Source organism: Crotalus tigris, unplaced genomic scaffold, assembly GCF_016545835.1.
Source record: "Crotalus tigris isolate CLP2741 ecotype Arizona unplaced genomic scaffold, ASM1654583v1 scf7180000017601.7605149639:7615979, whole genome shotgun sequence".
NCBI classification, from domain to species: Eukaryota; Metazoa; Chordata; class Lepidosauria; order Squamata; family Viperidae; genus Crotalus; species Crotalus tigris.
The window spans coordinates 2,919,516-2,941,493 of NW_024096505.1; the positions used below are offsets into that span (position 1 = coordinate 2,919,516).

Below are 21,978 nucleotides of genomic sequence, written 5' to 3' on the forward strand. Positions count from 1 at the left end.
GGAGGGGGAGACAGCACAAGGATGACAAAGCAAGAAAATACCAGGTTAGAGTGCAAAAAAGAGAGGGCGGAACAGTTGAGGCAGTCACGAGCAATCAGGAAGAGTGGCCCTGTCACGAGGGCAATGAGTAGGCAATTGGATCAGCAAGGGGATAAAAAGAACTTCCCATCCCCTAAGCCCCACTCTGAGGACGCTGGCAGAGGACCAGCGAAAGCTAAGTTGTTTTAATTTTTGTATATAACTGTTTTTATTGTTTTAAATGTGGTTTTAACAATAAATAACTGGAGTATACTCTTCCCGGAGATCGAAGATTGCATCATTGAACAAATATGCCCGGGATTCGTATTTTTATAACTATTAAGGACATATATATATATATATATATGTGTGTGTGTGTGTGTGTGTGTGTGTGTGTGTGTGTGTGTGTGTGTGTGTGTGTAGGTCTTTGGTTGTTCGGGTTTTCTCCCACGTAAAATTGGAAGTGTCTTGGCGACGTTTCGACGAAGTCCCTATATATATAGTTTTGTATCATTGAACCTGAATAATCTCGCTATTGAGCTGACAGATTTTCTTTCCAGGTATTTCACTCTCCCCCTTTTTTTTTTTTAAACTAACCCCAGATCTAAGTTATATTGGTTGTAACTTCTTTAATGTATGATTTTTACTTCCTGTGAGGCAGTAACGGGACACCCAGTCTAGTGATGATTGATGGGCGAAGAAGCATCTTTAGCAATGGCAGCTTTGTTATCCATACGGTGAAAGCAGAAGATTCAGGATATTACAGTTGTGTGGCTACTAATAACTGGGGATCAGATGAAATTATTTTGAATTTGCAAGTTCAAGGTAAGTTAAAAATGTTTCTTTTACTGCAACTATTTCTTAGCTTAAGGAATTTTTATTATTATCAGGATAATAGAACATTTCAAGATGTAAAATGAAAAGTCATAGTGTGTCCCTGGAAAGCAACTAGGAGAATAATATAAGCTCTCAGATATCTAAAGGGCTATAGAGTGGATATGTTCTTTGGCTCAGAGAATTAGACTCAGTATATATAAATTACATGGAAGCAGATTTATTCTGAGCATTACAGGAAACTTTCAAATTGTAAGAATTGATTAAATTGCTGTGTTCACACAACACTTATCCATGTCTGATTTAATCATGAATAAACTCCATTTTCTAGGTTAACATAGTAGAGTGCTTTATATTAAAAAGCATGTTAAGTTAGCTCTCAGTAGTGACTTACTGACATGGAAATTACTCTTTAGTGACATACAAGTGATGGAGGACAGTAGTGCATTGTTCTGACTTTCATGAGCCCAACAGTAGATCTACTTGTGAGCGATGTTAGGAATTGCAGTTCAGCCATATATAAAAGGGGAACACATCTGATCTAAAGGAATAGTTGGAAAAAATATTTTCTCTGCCTCTTGAAAGATGATTATGCAGAGACTGTAGTGGTGGAAAAGACAAGGGCAAAATTATGATTAAGAATGCCAGCTAAAATTATATAATATTTAAATAATCAAGGAAAATGAATGTTCCTGCTATGTGTTAATTGAAGATGTCATATTAGCAGACACATTGACAGATATGATTTGCATATTTTTCCACCTCAGTTCTGTGAGAAATGTATTTAGAATCAAATGATTACTCAAACTATCCTTAATTTCTCCTTTTAACTATGTCTTATTCAGTTCCACCTGACCAGCCTAGACTTACTGTATCCAAAACCACCTCTTCCTCCATCACTCTTTCCTGGATACCTGGAGACAATGGAGGCAGCTCTATTCGAGGTAACATTCAATAGTTTCATTTCAATGCCAGAATGTTTTTTTTTTAAAGTAGTGCCTTACATGTTGCTATTTCATCCCAACAGAAGGTTATGTTAGTTTTGCTTATCAAAAAGTTCAGTTATCTTAATAAGGCTACTTACTTGACAGTAAGGATTTGAATAATAGTGTCTCATATGAATCAGAGATTATTTAGTTAACAGAACATTGGATGATATGCCCCAGAATGATTATAGAAAAATCACTGGCATTCTTGATTTAGATTTTATTGAGCAAGATTATATTTAATTTGGGATATTGTTAATTACTGAATTCTCTTGACAGCTCTGAATAAAATAAAAGCATTAAAATTGTTAAAATAAAAATAAAAGCAAATAAACTAATTAATATTTAAATATAACAAGTAATCAACACAAGCCTGTTCAAAGGGATATGTTTCAAGGATGCTCAACTCTGCAAGGAGAGGAATTGAAAAAACTAGAACAGCTACAGTATAGAAAACAAACTTGAAGCAGCACCAGATCAGTTCATAAGAATTGTAAGTGAGCTTCCTCAGATGATCTCAGTAAATACTGGAAGTTCATATAGAAAGGTAAATATACTCATGGAGCCTAAACTTAAGACAGGGTTTTAAATTAATTACTAGTGCTTTGTATTTTGTATCAAACTGAATTGTCAGACAGAGCAGTATCAGTGTAAGTGTTTCTGGAGTAAACCCAAAGGCCCAGAGTGCATTGCTACCCTTGGAGGTTACCAGCATGTAATCTATCATTTTATCATCTTGTTCCAGAAAGGGATGCAATTGGCATATCATCTGAAGGTAATAAAAAGTGTTCCTGATTGGAAAACCAGAACAAGGTTCTGCTCTATAAGCTGTAACTTTCTTCTTCTGGGAGACTGTAATCCCATTTAAAACTGGCAGCCCACAACATTCTAGAAATGTAGCCCCGTCTCCAACTTTAAAAAAAAAAAAAAAATCCAAGAAGATGCAGAAGAATGTCAAAGTTCTTCTTAGTCCTCTGATGTAGAAATACTCCATGATTTATATAATTAATCAGAGTGTTGTGCAGTATTGGACTATGCTTTGTTTTTATTTTAATCTTTGATAGGTTATATATTGCAATATTCTGAGGACAATAGCGAACAATGGGGAAGTTTTCCCATTAGCCCTAGTGAACGTTCCTATCGATTGGAAACACTGAAGTGTGGCACGTGGTACAAGTTTACTCTGACAGCACAGAATGGAGTGGGACCAGGCCGTATCAGTGAGATCATAGAGGCCAAAACACTTGGGAAAGGTATTTGAAATTATATCCTGCCTTTATTCTAAATTAAGTATTTGAGTTCCCATCTGCAAAATAGTTTGAAAAGTTGGACCTGGCAATTATTTTCCATAAAATATGAACGAAACAAATTTCTTGAGCAATCTCTACTGCAGTATGCAGTATATGCTGAAGTCTTAGGCCATGCCTCTAATATTGGTTACTGCAATTAGTTAGAATTTTTGTTCTTTTTTGATGATTCCTTTTTCATTTTCTAATCTGACAAAGATATTGGGTCCATATGTGGACTTGCACACTGGATGTAGTATTAGAGGTCTCAAGGGAAACACGTGCTTCTTAAATTTCAACAGATTACAGTCATTTAATTCTGAAAATCTTTGAAATTGCATTCTAAATCACCATTATCTCCTACCAAATGTATACCCTCTCCCCAGAAATATCACACACAAAGAACCTAAATAACTATAGCTATGAATAGCAGATGAAAAAGAGGGAAACGAAGAAAGATTTTTTTAAAAAAAAATCTTACACAAGAGTAAAACAAACAAATAAAATGCATTCCATCTTGCAAATTAAAGAGAGATTCCCATTCAAAAGACTTGAAGTCACTATGTCTTCTATCTATCTATTATAACTTTTAAAATTTAAATATATATTTTCTTGTAGAGCCACAATTTTCAAAAGAACAAGAACTCTTTGCCAGTATTAACAGCACACGAGTAAGATTGAACCTTATTGGCTGGAATGATGGTGGTTGTCCAATCACCTCCTTTATTCTGGAATACAGGCCATTTGGGACAACAGTGTGGACTACTGCACAGCGAACATCACTTACCAAATCATATATAGTGTATGATCTTCAGGAGGCAACCTGGTATGAGCTGCAGATGAGAGTCTGTAACAGTGCTGGCTGTGCTGAAAAACAGGCGAAATTTGCGACACTCAACTATGATGGGAGTAAGTACATTCATTTCACTGTTGTTTAATCAAAAATATTCACAAATAATTCAATTTCATATAATGTAATCTAAGTGTCATTCATTTTTTGTTTTGCGATATGGCCCTTGTGTGCTGTGAAAGAAACAGTAACAAGATTTGCAGGCTGAAATTCCATTTTATACCTTATCTTATGGAAACATTTTTACATGGAACTGCTGAATTTATATCAGAAGTTTTAGGGAGCTTATTAAGCAGCACAGTTCATCTCTGTGATAGATGTTTCAGGGAACAAGTGGGATGCCTTTGTTTTCCTTTAGGATCTCCAACAAATTTTCAATGCTTCTTCTATGTTCTTGCTCTTATGAAACATACTCTTCGCCCTTAAAGCACCCAAAACATTAATTCTGGCACAAATGTTTGAAAATATTAGGATTTCTTTCATGGCTTGCTTTTGAATTTGAAGAATAAACAGTTATGTAGAGAGTAAGAGTGAGTGGCTACAGACTTGTACTTGAAATTTCCTGCTTAGCTTTTTTCAGGTGCTTCAGCTTTAGTTTCCCTTCTTCTCCCCACTCTTTGAAAATGAACCCTGTAGTGTCAACATTTAGGCTTGGCTTAGCTTGTCCAGGATTTTTTATTACATGTTTTACTTTTTACTAGATAGAAGGATTTATTTATATACCCTTGTTGAATTGAATCATTTTTGACTCCACACTATTATTCCATACCTGACCGGGGTCTGACTTTGAATAAATCTTGAAAAGTGCTAATTCTTAATAGACACATATCTTCACTTTTAAAAGTAACTTGTAGTTGGCATTTCACTTAGAACTTCATTGAGGAAAAGCACCTTTTTGAAGATATGTATGACCCTACCATTTTCTGCACTGACTGACTACAGGGCTTCAAAAATAAGCTGTGAATTCAGAATTCAGTATGAAACATTTTGTGTTTAAAGAATGTGTTGTCCAAAGAGCTGTAGCCTTTATGAAGCAGACCATTTATCTACCTCAATGGTTCCTAATCTTCTCTTTCATGTAGAACATAACATAGTCACTGACAATTTTTGAAGATCACCACATAAGTCGCAGTGAACAATATATTGACATTATGGCTTATTACTCCCATACAGCACCAGTTAATCTGTGGTGTCTGATTTAAATATTTTATTCTTCTTAAAGAATGAAAATGATAGATTTTTCATAAGATTTGTTCATTTCCATATGACAATTTGGAAGATGCCAAAATTTTGCAAGATTTAGTAATTTCTTGAGATTTTGGTCATTTTTAAAAATAAGTTTTATTTTTATTTTGTTATTTAACAAACATTATTTATGGTATCCTTTTCAAGTAGTTGGTCCAAAATCACGTTAAGAACCATTGCTTGAGAATAATCCTAAAAAAACCCCTTCTCATCTAAGTTTCCTTACCTATTTACAGACAGTTTATTAGTTGAATTTGTATTGGTGCTGATCTATTCCTGTCCAGTGAAAACTGTCATTTATATGTGCATATAAATTTAAGAATTTAAGATATATCATTTCCTTAAAATGGCCCTAAAAATGAAAAGAGCCATCCTCAGTATGACTACAAATTTCAGGACAAGTATAAAAGGTCGTGGTCCAAAATAGCTAATTAGAACACCCATGGTTACATGAGTGAACTTAAATCTACTGCTAGCTTTTGTGTAGAATCAAAAGACCATGTAAATAAGCTTTCAGTAATGTATAATAATCAGTGTTGTTGGATAATTCATACTAGGCATAGATTTGCTAACTAGTGATTTAAATTTTAGAAAAGTAGCAAAGTGCCAGCCACATTTCCAAAAAGGCTTTACTGTACATAAGTTATCATAGGAAGTCATTCAATTTTTTAAAAATCATAGCAAAACTTTAAACTCTTGTCAGAGCATGCGCAGACTTATTGTGCTGAGGTAACCCAGGAGAAAATGCAGTAGACAGTGGTTTGTACTTAATTATGGTTTATATTACACTATCTACAAATATACACTAGAAATAAAATACATACACATAGTGAAACAGCAACTCCAATACATAGCAATTACAGCAGTCAAAAGGATGAGAGAGAGAAAACTCCAGTACAAAACTCCCCTTTTATACTCAGCCTCTTAAAGGCACAGACACAGACCCTGCTGAGTCATTCCTAATATTGCATCATCCTATCATTGCATCATCCACGTTACATTACATCTTTAAATAAGCTGCTTAGCTGTTAAATTATTATCCTGACAAATCTTTTAGCAGTGTAGTACATTTTCAAGCAACATAAATGTGTATTAGGCCTAAAACCCACCTATATAATAGGCCTAAAACCTCAAACTATATAATCTGAATCAGGCCATTGATATTTCTGTGCCTACTGCAGAATGGGAAATGTGTATATTCCTTGAAATTATCCAATCCTCATTTTCTGCCTAGAATTTCTGGATTAGGAATAATTTGTGAAGTGAAATAGCACTGGACAGAAAATTTTGGCATCTCCACTTCTGTGCACATGCCAACACACATGTGTCCTTAAAAAAGGAGAAGAATCCTTTAGCCTCATTTAAAAAAAAAAGATCATACACTATAATTATTGATATTTGGATGTTTTAACACTATAGAGAATGGGTTAACGGGTTTTATAAATAAAATAAATAATTAAGTATAGAGGCAAATCTTAATTGATCTATTTTGTTTCTTGCAACCTTCCTTCAATTCAGTAGCAAAATATTACTCCACTCCCCACTCTTGAGGGCTCAACAAAATATAGTGAACTATTCATTTATCATTTATCCAAATGGCAAAGCTGCAGAACATATTCAAAAGAGTTCTTTTTTTACTATAATAATGCATATTGACCAAGCCTTAGGTTAGTGAGGGTACAGACTTTGGGAAAAGAGAAGAGCAAGCTTCAGAATTGCTTGTTGTTAAAAAGAAAAGTTTAGATTAGGTTCACAGGGCATATATGTCAGCTCTTTCAACTACTGGCCCGTCCCTTCCTGCCTATGCATCTTAAAATTTATTAAACAATAAAAGGGAAACAAGATAAAACAATCAGAAATGCTTGAAAAAGAAAATGACTACATTACTGTGAGAGCACGCTAAATGGTTCCCTTCAGATCAGTAAGTCTGGAAACCTCCTTTAGTAGTCACTGAACTCTCCATTACATTTGACTTTGACTTTGTTAAGATTATTCTGAATAAAATAGCAGTAATGGAAAGCTGCAAGAAAAGAATCAGAATCTAGTAATATCTTTCTTGACATTAAGACTTAGTGTCTTTGAAAATAAAAATAATGGATGGTTCTTTTGCCTGGAATAGTATCCAATTATTTCCTAAAAGGCAAGAAGAGATGTGGGTTGATAGAGGTTATCCTGAGGGTAGGATAGATGTTGTGGATCAAATAAAATGATTGCCCGTCTGGTAAATCGGTGTTTTGTGACTAGCATATTGACCATGCCAGCATTTGTTGAGCAAGCAGGCTTCTCAGTAGTTTCCGTATGACATGCCTATGGCATGGTCCTGAAATGTCAAATCACACTCCACATAATTGTCTGCCTTCCTTCCAGTACACTCAGTAATTGTGACTTTTGTATATACAAAAACTCTTTTTTAAAAAACAAAATCTTAAAATTCCATTGGCTGTGCAAATTTCAAACACCTTAATAGGTTTTCATTGTAGAGAATCAGGCTATTAAGGTTTTGCAAACCTTCCTAGTTTTCTCTCCTTTCTTTACCAAGTTCCTCCAGCTTGACAAATCCATGATGAAGCAATGTCAACAAAACTCATTTTTTTTGCCTAGAACTATGATTTGTAGTAGGAGTTAGTAATGCTTTCCTCAAATAAGAGGTAAATATCATAACTCCTAAAATATTTTTCTGGCCGGAATTTAATTCTTATGATTAAAGGGCATACCGTGTTTTGTTCCCTACAATTTCTATAAGGAAGCTTGCAGTTTTATGAAGAAAACCAGCATTTTTCATGACAATAAATATGGCCTAATTTGTCTCTTCTTTCAAATGCAAGCAATTGGTAGCACTTTGCATCAAAATAATGCAAAGTTAAAATGACGAAGCTTTCCTAATAAATTGAACCTCTTAGGAACATACAGGTCAGCTTCTGTGCACCGTAGTCACTTAAAAATCAACCTTTTCTCTTCGTTGATAGGCATCTAATGTCATGACACTGTTTCCAGGTACAATCCCTCCACTCATTAAATCAGTTGTCCAAAGTGAGGAAGGTCTGGCAACCAATGAAGGGCTAAAGATGCTGGTGACTATTTCCTGTATCTTGGTTGGGGTCTTGCTGCTTTTTGTGCTTCTGCTGGTTGTAAGAAGGAGACGGAGGGAACAGAGACTGAAAAGACTCAGAGGTAAGAACCAACATCAAATATTGCCTTACATGTATTGTAGTTTCTATATAAAATGTGCAGATTTACACAGAATAGAATAAATTGTCATTAAGCTGGTTCTCATATTACAGAAATAGTGAGAGTGCTGTTTCCCATATCCAGTAAGCAGAGTTTGGTATATTGGTTAAGGTGCTGGCTTAGAAAGTAGAAGACTGTGAAATCTAGGCCTCCCTTGATCATGAAAACCAGCTCTGGGAACTTTGGACCACTCTTTCTCAGACTAATCCATCTCATAGGGTTGCTGTTTGGAAAATAGGTGACAGGAGTATTAGGTATGTTTGCTGCAGTAACAACAATAGTCAATAATACAATTCTAAAAGAGCATATTTTAAAGAATTTAAAGATTTATCTTGGCATGTAACATGTAAATATGTAACATTCCAATTCTATCAGAGAGTTATAGAATAAAAAGAAGTTGATCAGCAACCAAACATTCTTGTAGTAGTACAGGTAATCCTTGACTTATGACCACAGTTGGGATTGGACCTTTTATCACTAAGGTATGTGGTCATTAATTGAATCATACCTGGTTTTACAATTTCTTTTGTAAAGGAAAAGAAAGCAGATCCCTAATGATTGGGACCTCTGGGAAGGTCACAAATGATGTTCACATGACCCTGGGATGCTGCAGCTGTCATAAATACAGGCTGGTTGTTAAGCACTCAAATCATATGACTGCAGGGATTCTGCAATTGGTCATAAGTGCAAGGAAGGTCATACATCACATTTTCAGTGCCCTCACAACTTCAAACAATCATTAAATGAATGATTGTAAGTTGAGGACCATCTGTATAAGGAAAGGGTCCTATAGAAATATGCAGATTATGCCATTGATTCTTATGACATTACTTTAAATGTCATGATCACTTTGCTATTTCAGATTATTTCAATAGTAGTTATGCAGGAAAATTTTTCCTTTCTTGTAACTTTGTAGATGAAAAAGTTGCAAATTCAGTGTATATGAATGAGGTGAAGTTCATTTTCTATATGTTGCTGCTAGCAAATATTTAGAGATTACTAAGATTTATTTTGGTGTATTTGTTTTTCATGTATAAGTTAGCTTGGCTACTGATGATTCAGTTTTAGCTCTGTCTTTCTTCCTCTTAGTTTTTACAGCAAGCACTACCTGAGGTACAAAAGGATTGATTGCCAGAACAACAAGAGAATTATAGTGTTGATTGGGGAAGGGGACAGAGTAGATGATTTAACCCATGTTCCAACTGCTGCAAAAACAATGTTTTCCTTGTCTCCAAAGGGTGTTCATCCAAACAGCTATTTTAAAATGAACTGTGCATGTTGCTGAATATGGCAGAACTCAAGTGAAAACTGCAGGAGTTCTGTTAATTTCCCAAGAGAATGTATCTCAGAAAAATTCAAAATAATAGCTGGCAAGATCCTAATAAGTAAAAGCAAAGACCGCAGCTGGGTCTCATAATTGTGTCTTTCCAACTATAGCAGTGTCTTCTTTACATAGTAGAAGAAGTTTATTGTATAATTAAATTTAATATTCCAACATGTCTAAATTCTTGATTGTGCTGCTTCTTTGTGGACATCGTTACTGGAGTTGATAATAACCTTATATTCTGTGTTCTAAATATGTCACATCCAGTAAAATTTTAGATTATTCATATCTTAGATGTTGGATAAAAAAAGGTTAACAGAAAAGAGGTAACTTAACTGTTCCATGTATCTTCTGGATACTGACTTTATCTCTGTATAGGTAAATATTAATTAGGGAGCAAACTTTTGAACTGATCATAGATCATTATGCTAATTATAAGGTAATTTGTTTGCTTTTGCCTTAGGATGATGGGTGAAACCTATCCATTATGGTTTAGCATTATATGGAACCAAGATCACTTGCATTCATGTATACTTCAGAGGAAGAGGAAGAAGACATGAACCTAAGAGACTGCCAGCCTATTTTGGGAGAACAATCTGTCTCTGAGCCATCAGAGAGAAATCACACTGCTAATCAATAGCATCCTGCAAAATTGACTAACCTGTCTGATAGTGATGAATTAGCAAACCTTGATTAACTATCAAATCTTAAAACCATTAAGATCTAGCAAAAATAAAATAATCCCTGCTAATTAAAGTTCCTAGAACAAGGGTTGAGTTTGACCTTAGTAACAACTCTTTGCCATGAACTGCCATATTGTTCCTTTTGAATTCAGATTTATTCTGAATCTGGACTGGGTTATCTTGTAACTGTGTTAAATCCTTTCACTCCTTAATCTGCTTCTGTGATTTACTGTGCCTTAGATCTTGGAACATCTTTCCTCATATTTTTTTTTTCTTACTCCTTGGTTTCTATAATATGGCTTCTGATATTACACTGCCTTGATCATAGGCCATGAGAAAGTTTATTTTTAAGATATATGAGTGAAAGTGTCTTCTGCTCTCTCATGTACTGTTTTAGGTTAACAAATCTCCTCCTCTGTTTCCTGTCCCGAAATTGCAATTCTTAATTACAAACTCACTTAAATTCCTTATTTTTTTTAATTAAACAGGCAGCAGCCTTAACAATATGTATTGTTCCTGTGAATAGGTTGTTGGCAAAAAACATAGGTTGTTGGCAAAAAAATCTGTTATTGTTTTTTTGCCACCATAGATTAATATGACACTTCTGCTATATATTTGCTGTACTGCATTGCACATGAACATAATAAATAACCTCATGACTCTATAAATATGAATTTTTGCTCATAATTAAAAGTGTAATTTCTTAATTATTAAAATGACATTAACAGTTAAATGTAATAAGTAGCTTTCAGAATAATGTGATAAAATTAATTAAAGTCTATCAAAATAAACTTCATGAATAATGTACATTAGTAAAATTGATACAAATTTCTTAACCTTCTATTGCAGTCATAGCAGATAGTCTAAGAAGTTGTCATAAATAATTAAACTTCTTGTTAATAGGTAAACACATATTTATTAAATAATCTTTATTCCCTAAATTTTAAATCCTGTTTTTGTTGGTATCCATATATGTTTTTTTGTGCATACACATATACATACACACCCAGAGACATATACGTGTATATAGGACACATATATCATTTATTTATGATTTATTTATTTTATTTATTTATGAGACTTATATACCGCTTTAAGTGCAAGCACTCTCTAAGCGGTGTACACCAGTAAGCAATGTATATATATATATTTACATTGCCCCCAACAATCTGGGTCCTCATTTTACCTACCCCGGAAGGATGGAAGGCTGAGTCAACCTTGAGCCGGTGAGATTTGAACCGCTGACCTGCTGAACACAGTCAGCTAAAGTGGCCTGCAGTACTGCACTCTAACTGCTGCGCCACCTCGTATATAATTGTGGGTCCAATTTCACCAGATCCAATGTCTTTTACCTCCTTATTAGTAGCAATTCAGACTTAGAAGGATTAAATATTCAAGCTGCTCTCCCACATCCGCATTCAGCCAAGATAAAAGCCTCTATCTGGTAACGTTATTAGATTGTTTGGGGATTATTATGCAAATATAAGTACTAATTAGCTGTTTACATAATGCTTCTATTTCTCCTGCCTTTTTTTTCTTTCAGATGCAAAAAGTTTGGCTGAAATGCTTATGAGGTAAGAATAGTAAAATATGCAGAATTCAGCCATTAATTAAAAAAAATTGAATCCATGAGTCAAGGCCTTGGACTAGTTCAAAATGTGTGCCTCCATTGGGAACATCCTATTTATACATTTCAGAATAAGGAAAGAAACTTCTAATCATAATCCTCAGCAAAGATGCACGTCTTTTTCTGCATTGAGGGGACTAGTTAGTGAGCAAGGCTAATAGAGCCAAGGTTAAATGCAATCTGAATAAAAATTGAATGTAATTTAATATAATTCAATGTAAAATTAATTATATTTATTTGGTTTGGTTAAGTACAGATAATTTGATTATTCCCAAAAAAGTTAATACTTTTCAACCACATTAAAATTTCATTGAAGCACTTAGGAGGACAGTGATAGAAAAAGCAAGGATTGTAGACAACTTGACTTGAACACTGACTGACACTTGAGTACATCACTTACTGTAGCAACAATAATTCCAGTTGCCATCATAAGCAGTTGTTAAGTGAAGACCTTACATGACTGTAACTTCAACCTTCATCATAACTTTGATCAGTCACTGAACAAACGGTCCTAAGATGAGTATTACTTGTATTAACTAGTCCTTTTATGAAAATAGAAGTTAGAAATTAATTTTAATTTTTTGACAAATTCTGTAAGATAAACCCTTGCAATATTCTCAGACGTTCTCTGCAATTCTGTGAAACCCATCCATTTTGTGTTCCTGCTAATTATTTTATAGATAAATATAATTCTATTGAGAACCAGTTTCCGAGCCTGTAAATTCAAAGAATCTAGGGTCCATTGTGGAGCCTTCCACTTGCTACTGTGAACAAAGCATTCAGTTAAAACAATAGCAGCAACCTCTCGACTCCCACTGTCACAGCAACTCTTGCCTAATGGAGGTTATCAGAATTATTTCCAACTTAGTCCTAAATTATTTGTCCACCAACCTGCATCTGAGAATTACGATTACCGCTTACCGTTCCTAAAATACAGTAAGACTACAGTGTCATCATATCACTGTGGGTTAATGAGAGAAAAGTAAGTCTGCCTGAAAATAGTAGATAGTACAGGGGCAATAACTATTTAAAGGTTATATTCTTTAAACATGAAATCATGTAAAGCTTTTCAAATCATATCCTCTTTTTGTGTCCTAACCATTTTGTCTCCTGCTTTAAATTAATACATTTTGCATGTTTATTTTAAAAAAAAATTGTATGGAGAGATTTTGTTTGAACATCTCAGAATAAGAGTTTGGGGGAACTTTAATTCATTTAAAATAATAGCACTTTATTGTATTTTGTTTTTAAAGTATATATCCCCTTTTAGTTAAATTTCCTTGTACTTTCTTGAATACTTAGCAAGAATACAAGGACATCGGATACACTTAACAAGCAGCAACAGACATTGAGGATGCATATAGATATTCCCAGAGCTCAGCTTCTCATTGAAGAGAGAGATACAATGGAAACTATTGGTAAGCTGTCAATAGCCTCATTAGTCTGATTTATATTACATAGGACCTATACCTTTGGGAATTTTTGAACATAATTTGCCACAAGTTGGGACAAATCACCACAATTAATGTGTTCTGCTTTTGATTGTTGTTGAGCAGTAAAGAGTGGCATTAAATTTTTCATGTACAATTCTATTTATGCTTACTCAGAAATATGTTCTATGTTCAGTGCAGGCAATAAGAGTGCAATGTAAAGCAATTTAAAATTAAGAATAATTCATGGAAAAATGTTCACATTTGTGCAACATATAGGAAAGCTGTAAAGCCTTTCAACTTTCCTTTTAAATTATTTTTTATGGGATGAAGTAACCCCCCCCCCAATCTTCACAGTCTCAGTGTATCACACATACAGACTCTGCATGCGCTGAAGCTCCATCAGAAAACTGAACTGACTTAAACTGGGGAAGTAGTATCATATTTTTGTGCATATTCTAGGCATATTTGATGGCAAAAGTATATTAATTACACCCCAAAAAAATAATGAATGAAGCCATTCACCTTTTCCTATTATCAGGGTATAATGTCCAAATAGCCAGTAATTGGGAAAGGTGTGGAGCAAAACATGGATTGGGCATCTCTGTGTCAGATACTTTTTTGAGAAAACTGGTGAGAGGAGGCTGTTGTTAACACAGATATTTGATACATCATTTTCTCTACCACTTGTTTCTTAGTAAACACTGGCAACAGTGACAGGTCTCAGGTAGTTGCTCTGCTCAAGTCCAAGTACTGCTCAAGTGCCTTTTGAAGTAGAAAAGCTGCCTCCAATCATAGCAGCACCTTTTCCCCCCAATTTTGTGATTCTGTAACATACTGCATCTATTTCTGTATACTTGCATTATGTTTGACCAACACTTTATCTTCTTTATAATTCTCTTGTATCCTTGTTGGTATTTTATTTATTTCAGGAATGCAGGAGATATATAAGGATGGTTTTAATCTTACTTCTTGGTATGGAAATGCTAGTAGCAGGCCAAGTATACCAAAGCTAAATAGGTGTGATAATTAATGAAATAATTGGTTGGGATGGGCCAGACAATTCCTCCTCCATTTTCAGTTCTGAGTCACATCTGTCTTCCCACAAACATGCAATTAACTTGGAAATTTTCTAAAATTAATTTGGAATTACATCAGCTATCTTTTGTGTAAGTGTATCATTGAGTCCAGTTTTTGAGAGTGATTGCCTGGTCTAGTTCTTGCAATTATCTTAGCCAAATGTTTCAGCAATAGTTTGCCATTGCTTTCTTCACCGTAGGGCTGAGAGAGAGACTGGCCCAAGATTATCCAGCTGGCTTTGTGTCTAAGGTGGGACTAGAACTCATGGTTTCCCAGTTTCTGTCTTAACCACTATGCCAGATTGGCTCTCAGTAATCCTTAGTTCCCATTATTTTTCAGGATAGGTTACTAAAATGTACGTTAGTTAAAATAATACCCCTCCAAAAAATAGGATTGTGTTTATACAATTGGATACATCAGTGGTCGGGAAGAAATAAAGTTTGCCACAGCTTTTAGTCTGGAAATTAAAAATAGAGAATGGCAAGTTGTTAGTTTATTAATGCATTATACAAATGAAACCATGAGAGATATCCTCACACAAGATCAAGTAACTCATAGCCAAACACAATTTTGATGGAATCAAGATCATAATTAGTTTTTATTTTGAGTAAGAAGACACAACATGTACAACTTTGTTTTGTGTGTGTTTTCTTTTCTGTAGCTTACTTAGATTATACAGCATTAATTAAACTCATCACATAATGGATAATATAATTATCTTTTCTTGTGGTTACCCTAAGAATTAGAAATCACAAATATATATGGGTTGGTTCAGATATAAAAAAGGAATGGTTCTTTGATTTTTAAACTTACTAGGAACCAAATAAAAATATAATCAAAATTCATACGTTATTTTATACAGCAAGATAATAAAAAATAAATTCTTAATTCTTTTATAAACTTAGTCAAAAGAAGACATCATAAACATGTATTTTCTTTCCCACAGATGACAGATCTACAGTCTTGCTAACCGATGCTGATTTTGGAGAGACATCAAAACAGAAATCATTGACAGTTACTCATACAGTACATTATCAGTCAGTCTCACAAGCCACTGGGCCACTGGTGGATGTTTCTGATGCCAGACCAGGAACAAGTATGGACAACTTTTTCAATGGAATATGTAAAAAATGAAAAAAAGCCATGTTGTCGTCTTTGTACTATGGTAGAATTCCAGAGCAAAATGCACAAATATCTAGAAGAAAACCAAGTCATTTGAATAACATTTCTATGGCAGGAGGGGGAGAAGTGATTGTGTATTGCACAAAACTTCAAAATTTGTCTAGAATTTGCAGACAAAGTGTTTGGGGATATACTTTAATTCAGAGGAAGATTGAATATATGTTTACTTAGTCTGAGATATGCTGTTTCCTTTTTCTTTTGCATGCTTTATATGTCCAATTATTTTTTTAAAAAATGATGCAAAGACTATTATTTCTCTGGTGCTAGTATAGCCAATCTTTGGGTTGTGTGGGGCACCCTAAGAGCGTCTTGCTGAAAATCAGCAGCCTATTGCCAGATCGACATTATTGGTACAATCTGTTTCCAATCTTAATTGAAACGTTTTGCAGCCTCCTAAAGTACTAAAACATACAATAAGCGTTGGATACCCCCACCGAGTGATAATCACTGCCATATTTGGAGGTTAAATAATATTAATATATTAGTAAGGCACTACCTTGATCCCTCAGATAGACACTACCTTCATGTGGTTCTGAGGCTTCAGTGTTCTGAGAGCTATGCTAGAGATTCAAATGTAATGAAGTAGAAAAGCTGACCCCAATCATAGCAATACTTTTTTCCCCAACCTTGTGATTCTGTAAGATACTGCATCTATTTCTGTGTACTGCATTGTGTTTGAACAACAGTTTATCTTCTTTATAAGATAAAGGAGAGGGGCCAGACAAAGAGTGTCTCTCCCATAAAAAAATACCATGAGACATACATTACAGAAACATATACTGGCTTGATCATCAGCTGGGTCACAGGGATCATGCTAGATGCTGAAGTTTGTGGAATCTGATGAAAAATGAGCTATAGGACCCAGAACTCTTGGTTGAACAACCAGGACCAGCAGCTGTAGAACTACTGGAAGACAAGGTGTTTACTCTTAGCTAATATACAGAGACTGAAAACAAAGAAGTAGTGATCTGCTATTATAGATCAAGTTCAACAAGAAAAGGATCTTTAAATGAATGCACAGTTCTGGAAAGAACAACATCTAGAATCAGAAATAACAGGAGATCAACGTTGCTTTATAATATGAAATAAAGTATACATAGAAGCAGAATTGGAAAAATTGCAACGGTCTATCCAAAGCAAAGAAATCAAAGCCTTGCCAGAAATAACTCAGGCTGTGGAGGCAAACCAGGGAGAGTTGGCAGTAGTGGAAGCCTGTATAGTTATTAAATTGTTTTCATTCCAAAACCAGGCACCATCTCCTCTGTCTCAGAAAGAATAAAGCCCTCTAACTAAAGAAATAGAAGAACTTAAACAAAGAATAATTGAACATCTAGAACGGCACAAAACAACAGAATAAGATAGCCTGCCTTGAAGGTTGTTCCAAAGAAACAACTAGCCCAAGCATTAAAATATGCTAGTACTGCAATGTCAAATATAAGCACCAGCTCACTGCAAGAAACAAACCAACTCATATACAGCACAGCTACAGTTATAACTGAATACCTGGGATGCAAAATCATAATAGAAATAGAATCACTGCTCACCCCATCCATATATACAGTCAGGATATTGCAATGGAGTTTGGACTGGACAAATGTGCCACCCACACCATCAGATCAGGAAAAATATTGAAAACTGGAAGAATCAAGATCCATATGAAAATAACATCAAAAATCTGGATGAAGGCAATCACTACAAATACCTAAGTAAATACATCAAGAGAGTGAAGTCCAAACTTGGTGGAGGAAATACTATGTAGGCAATTAACTCTTGGGTAATTCCAGTCATTAGATACATAACTGGAATGGTAGACTGAACTCAAGTAGAACTAAAAGTCCTGGATAGGAAGATAAGAAAAATAATGATGATAAATCATGCCCTTCATCTACATAGCAATATTGACAGATTGTACTTACCAAGGAACATAGGTGAGCATGGTAATCAGATGGCTGAAGAAGAAAACAGGCCATTGGACTAATATCTGAAGAACAGTGAAGAAACTGTAGCAAAGCTAGTATACCAGGAAGACCTGCGGAGTACTGGAGAAACTAAACTAGCCTACAAGAAAGACCAAATGAAGAACAGGAAGGAGGCATGGGAAGACAAGGCATTACATGACCAGTAGATTTAAAAAATAGCAGGGAAAACAGATAATAACAAGACCTGGCAGTGGCAAAGATCAGGAAAGTTAAAGAAAGAGCAGAGGGGCTAATTCTGGCTGCATAAGGCCAAGCCTTAAGGACAAATCCATACAAATCCAGAATTAAGAAGACAGCAAATGTCACCTCTGTAAAGAAGCTGAAAAAACAGTGGACCACCTAGTTAGCTGCTGCAAGAAGATCACACAGACTGACTTCAAACAACAGCATGACGAAGCAGCAACAATGATTTGCAAGAAATAACATTTACCTGCAAGTAAGAACTAGTAGGACCATAAAATAAAATCATAGAAAATGAAGAAGCTAAAGTGCACTGGGAATTTAGAATTCAAACAGAACCCAGATTTAACAATTGTTGATAAGACAAAAAAAAATCTAAATAGTGAACATGGTAATACCTGGAGAGAGCAGAACAGAAGAGAAAGAACTGGAGAGAATCACAAAAAAAGCAAAAACAGAACTCCTAATAATAGGTGCCTTGGGTTTAATCCCCAAACAACTGGAGCACCATTTGAACACCATTGGCATTGACAAATTCACCATTAGTCAACTGCAAAAGCTTTACTTGGAACAGTTTAAATCCTGCAACAATAGCTTTAACACCATGAATCAACATCTGCCTATTCTAGGTTCTTGGGAAGAATTTGATAGGTTGATAAAAAATGCCAAATCCAATTTAAACATGTAGTTGACTATGAGACCAATCCTAATAGCAATAGCACTTAGACTAATATATGGCTTCACAATGCTTTACAGCCCTCTCTAAGCGGTTTACAGAGTCAGCATGTTGCCCCCAACAATTTGGGTCCTCATTTTACCGACCTTGGTAGGATGGAAGGCTGAGTCAAACTTGAGCTGGTCAGGATTGAGGGAATTGAACTCCTGTCAGTATGAGCAGAGTTAGCCTGCAACACTGCATTCTAACCATTGTGCCACCACAGCAAATACTAAAATACTAATACTAACAGGGAAAGGTGGTATATATTTCTCTCAGTCATGCAGAACTCCTATGAGGCTAAGAGCTTCCCTTTATTTTTAAGTATTCATCATTCATATTCCATTTTGGTCTCTTGTAGTTTTCAAAACTCCCCCTTACCCCTTCCCATAACTATGCAAACACTTCCATGCATTTTTTTAATTAATGAACTTTATGAACTGAGTTGTCTGAGTTGTCATTACTCTTCTAGGAAAACCAAACCTCTCTAATAGCTGGAATTTGTGGTTTTTATTTCTTTCTCTGCCAATACAAGTTGATATGCCAACTCTTATACTAGCTTTAATATTATTCTGGAGAAAAAGGCGTTAAATTTTGACAACATCAAATACATTTAATAATGGTTGGGATATTTTCCAACTACAAAACCCTTTATACAAGTGTAATTCATTCAGTAAGCAGATTTATCCTTCTAAGGTTTTCAATTTGATAAAAATTTAATACCATTATTAATCACTGGAGCGTTTCCTCACATTTTGGCAATGATTCTGTGAGGTTTACAAAATACAGTGCGCTTTCAGTATGGAAAATCTGCAGCACACCACAAAATAGGATGCTATTTTGTTTTGCTCAGCTATTCATCTACATACTGTATTCACTTAAAAAAGGGACACTGCATTTATTGCTGAATATCTTTATTTTTATGCTGTTTTTGTAGTTTCAAGAAGCAAGCAACATATGGGCAGTTTACTTTTTTAAAAAATTGCTTGCAAATAAAATGCTGTCAATCTGGGATATGAAGAGATGAATCATGAACAATTCTTACATCTTATAGGTAGCAGCACCTTCTTAGAGATTCTAGAATAAAAATATTTCTTTGCTTCTTTAATATTCTATTTTCACCAAATATATACCTTTATAATATTTTTTAAGTGTGAAAATGGGAAATATACAGCAGAACTGATTCTAGATTATTTATTGGGGAAGAGAGGGAGAGCTTCTATAGCTTGGTCTCCATAAACGTACTTGTTGAGGTAACAGCAAGATCTATTTGTTTCTAATTTGTTTCTAATTTACTTTTTTAAAAATAAATGTCCAACGATTACTATATTTATATGACTGTCTTTACTAGCTTTGTAGCTAAGATATTTAAAAGGAAACTGGATAAAGATACACACATCGGTTGAACCTACATATATTGTTGCTAATAGTTGACATTAGCTGATTCAGTGATAGATCAGCTTCTCTGTAACTCAGTTTTATTTTAAGACTTAGTCTTAAAATATGATTTTATGATTTTTTTATAATTATGGTTAATGATTTTTTTCTTTTCCTCTTCTGTTCCTTAATTAAATTAATTAATCAAATATGCAATTATCTTGGTTTTAATTGCAGATCCTACAACCAGAAGGAATGCAAAAGCTGGGCCTACAGCCCGGAACAGATATGCTAGCCAATGGACTCTCAATAGACCCCATCCTACAATATCAGCCCACACTTTAACAACAGATTGGAGGCTGCCAACTCCCAGGGCCACAGGGTCTGTTGATAAAGAAAGCGATAGCTACAGTGTTAGTCCATCGCAAGATACAGGTATCATCTTTAGTTTAGATTTCATCTTCAGGTCAAGAAGGCATTATTATAGATATAGCCGATTATATGCTTGTTTGCATTTAGCATATTTAACATATACGTTAGTCATTTTTTTTAAAAAGCAAGACATGTTATAATCACTTTCTAGATCATCTGAGTTTTTAAAAATGCAAATAGAACGAGCTGTTGGGGAAGGGAGTGACAATCTTGAGGATCAACAGATGCAGATGAGATATTTATCCCCAGCTTATCACATATTCAATATTCTCTTCATATATCATAGGGAGGCTAATGTATGGCCCAACAAGAATTTTCCTTTCTTGGTCAGCATCTGCATTGCCAACACTTTACTTAGTGTCTTGATTTGACAGCTAGTCTATAAAGAGAATCTAGTAGATTCTCTAGAGCAGGGGTCCCCAACCCCTGGACCACAGACTGGCACCAGTCCGTGGCCTGCCAGGAACCAGGCTGTGCAAGCAAGCAAAGCCCCATCCATGCATGGGTGGGATCCATGCAATGCACGAAACTATACACACCCAGTCCAGAGAAATATTGCCCTCCATGGAACCACTCCCTGGTGCCCAAAAGATGTGGGGAGAGGGCACTGCTCTAGAGGCTTTGCTGAAATAGATGTGGCTGATTGGTGTACTTTAGCCCAAGTATAAAATTCAGTTTAGGAGCTGATTCGCTAAACTGGAGAGTATTCACATACTGATGCTATTTCTATGTTGCCCATTCCTGAAAACTCTTTGTCTGACTTATTTAGAGTCCCCCTCCATAAATTGCTTTAGAACATGCCTCAAATAGCAGTTTATATCTAGCGATCACTTGATTAACATGAAAAATCAAATGGTTAAATCAAACAATTAAAATACATTGTTTTAATTATTAACCTAATTAGACAAACTTAATGGTTAAATTTTGCAGAATATTTTGTAGCTCCTATCTTACAAAAGATAAAGCCAGATATATAGGTAAAAGAGATTAGTATGTTTTGTTTGTTTGCTTGCTTGCTTGCTTTGGAGATTCTTTGAGAATTGCTGATAACTTTTACCACTTGGTTTTGAATAAAATATTTCAATTTTGATCTTACTTGCTATTTCAAAGGCCTGAAACAGAAGAGATTTAATACATTGCACATTTTGTCATCTACCTAATCGTTCAAATCAATCTTATTTTGTTTGAAACTTGGCTGAATCCAAAGTTCAGATGCACAGCTGGAAGAAAACTATTTGAGTTGACCAAAATACCAATTAAAAACAGTTGTATGAAATGGATTCATAGCTTTCAAAAAATAATAAAGACATTCTGAAATAAAATGAGGATGTAAACTTCCATGTCATTTTAGTTTCTCAATGTTAAATATCAATTACTTAAAAATATTATTTAAATGAAATTATTATTTAAATGAATCCCTTCTATTACATTTGTGAGAGATCATTAAAACAATGAGAAAAAATGGAATTAATAGCAATAATCATTTTGAAATAATTTTTTTCCTTCCCATTCTGTAAACTAA

The 21,978-nt window shown here is 34.7% G+C and overlaps 1 protein-coding gene across 3 annotated transcripts in view; it reads left to right on the top strand.

The window, feature by feature from the left end:
* The window catches only part of DSCAM (DS cell adhesion molecule), a 351,016-nt gene that overhangs the window by 289,409 nt on the left and 39,629 nt on the right, over positions 1-21,978 (top strand). The window contains exons 23-31 of one of the 3 annotated variants that reach the window (XM_039369292.1): positions 680-843; positions 1,698-1,796; positions 2,903-3,091; positions 3,743-4,033; positions 8,214-8,390; positions 11,998-12,028; positions 13,384-13,499; positions 15,538-15,687; positions 20,262-20,459. In XM_039369292.1, the coding sequence (XP_039225226.1) occupies positions 680-843; positions 1,698-1,796; positions 2,903-3,091; positions 3,743-4,033; positions 8,214-8,390; positions 11,998-12,028; positions 13,384-13,499; positions 15,538-15,687; positions 20,262-20,459 (1,415 nt within the window). Of the gene's footprint in view, positions 1-679; positions 844-1,697; positions 1,797-2,902; positions 3,092-3,742; positions 4,034-8,185; positions 8,391-10,234; positions 11,358-11,997; positions 12,029-13,383; positions 13,500-15,537; positions 15,688-20,261; positions 20,460-21,978 lie in introns of those variants that run through there. The other 2 variants (XR_005559860.1, XM_039369305.1) reach the window with 2 other exon arrangements.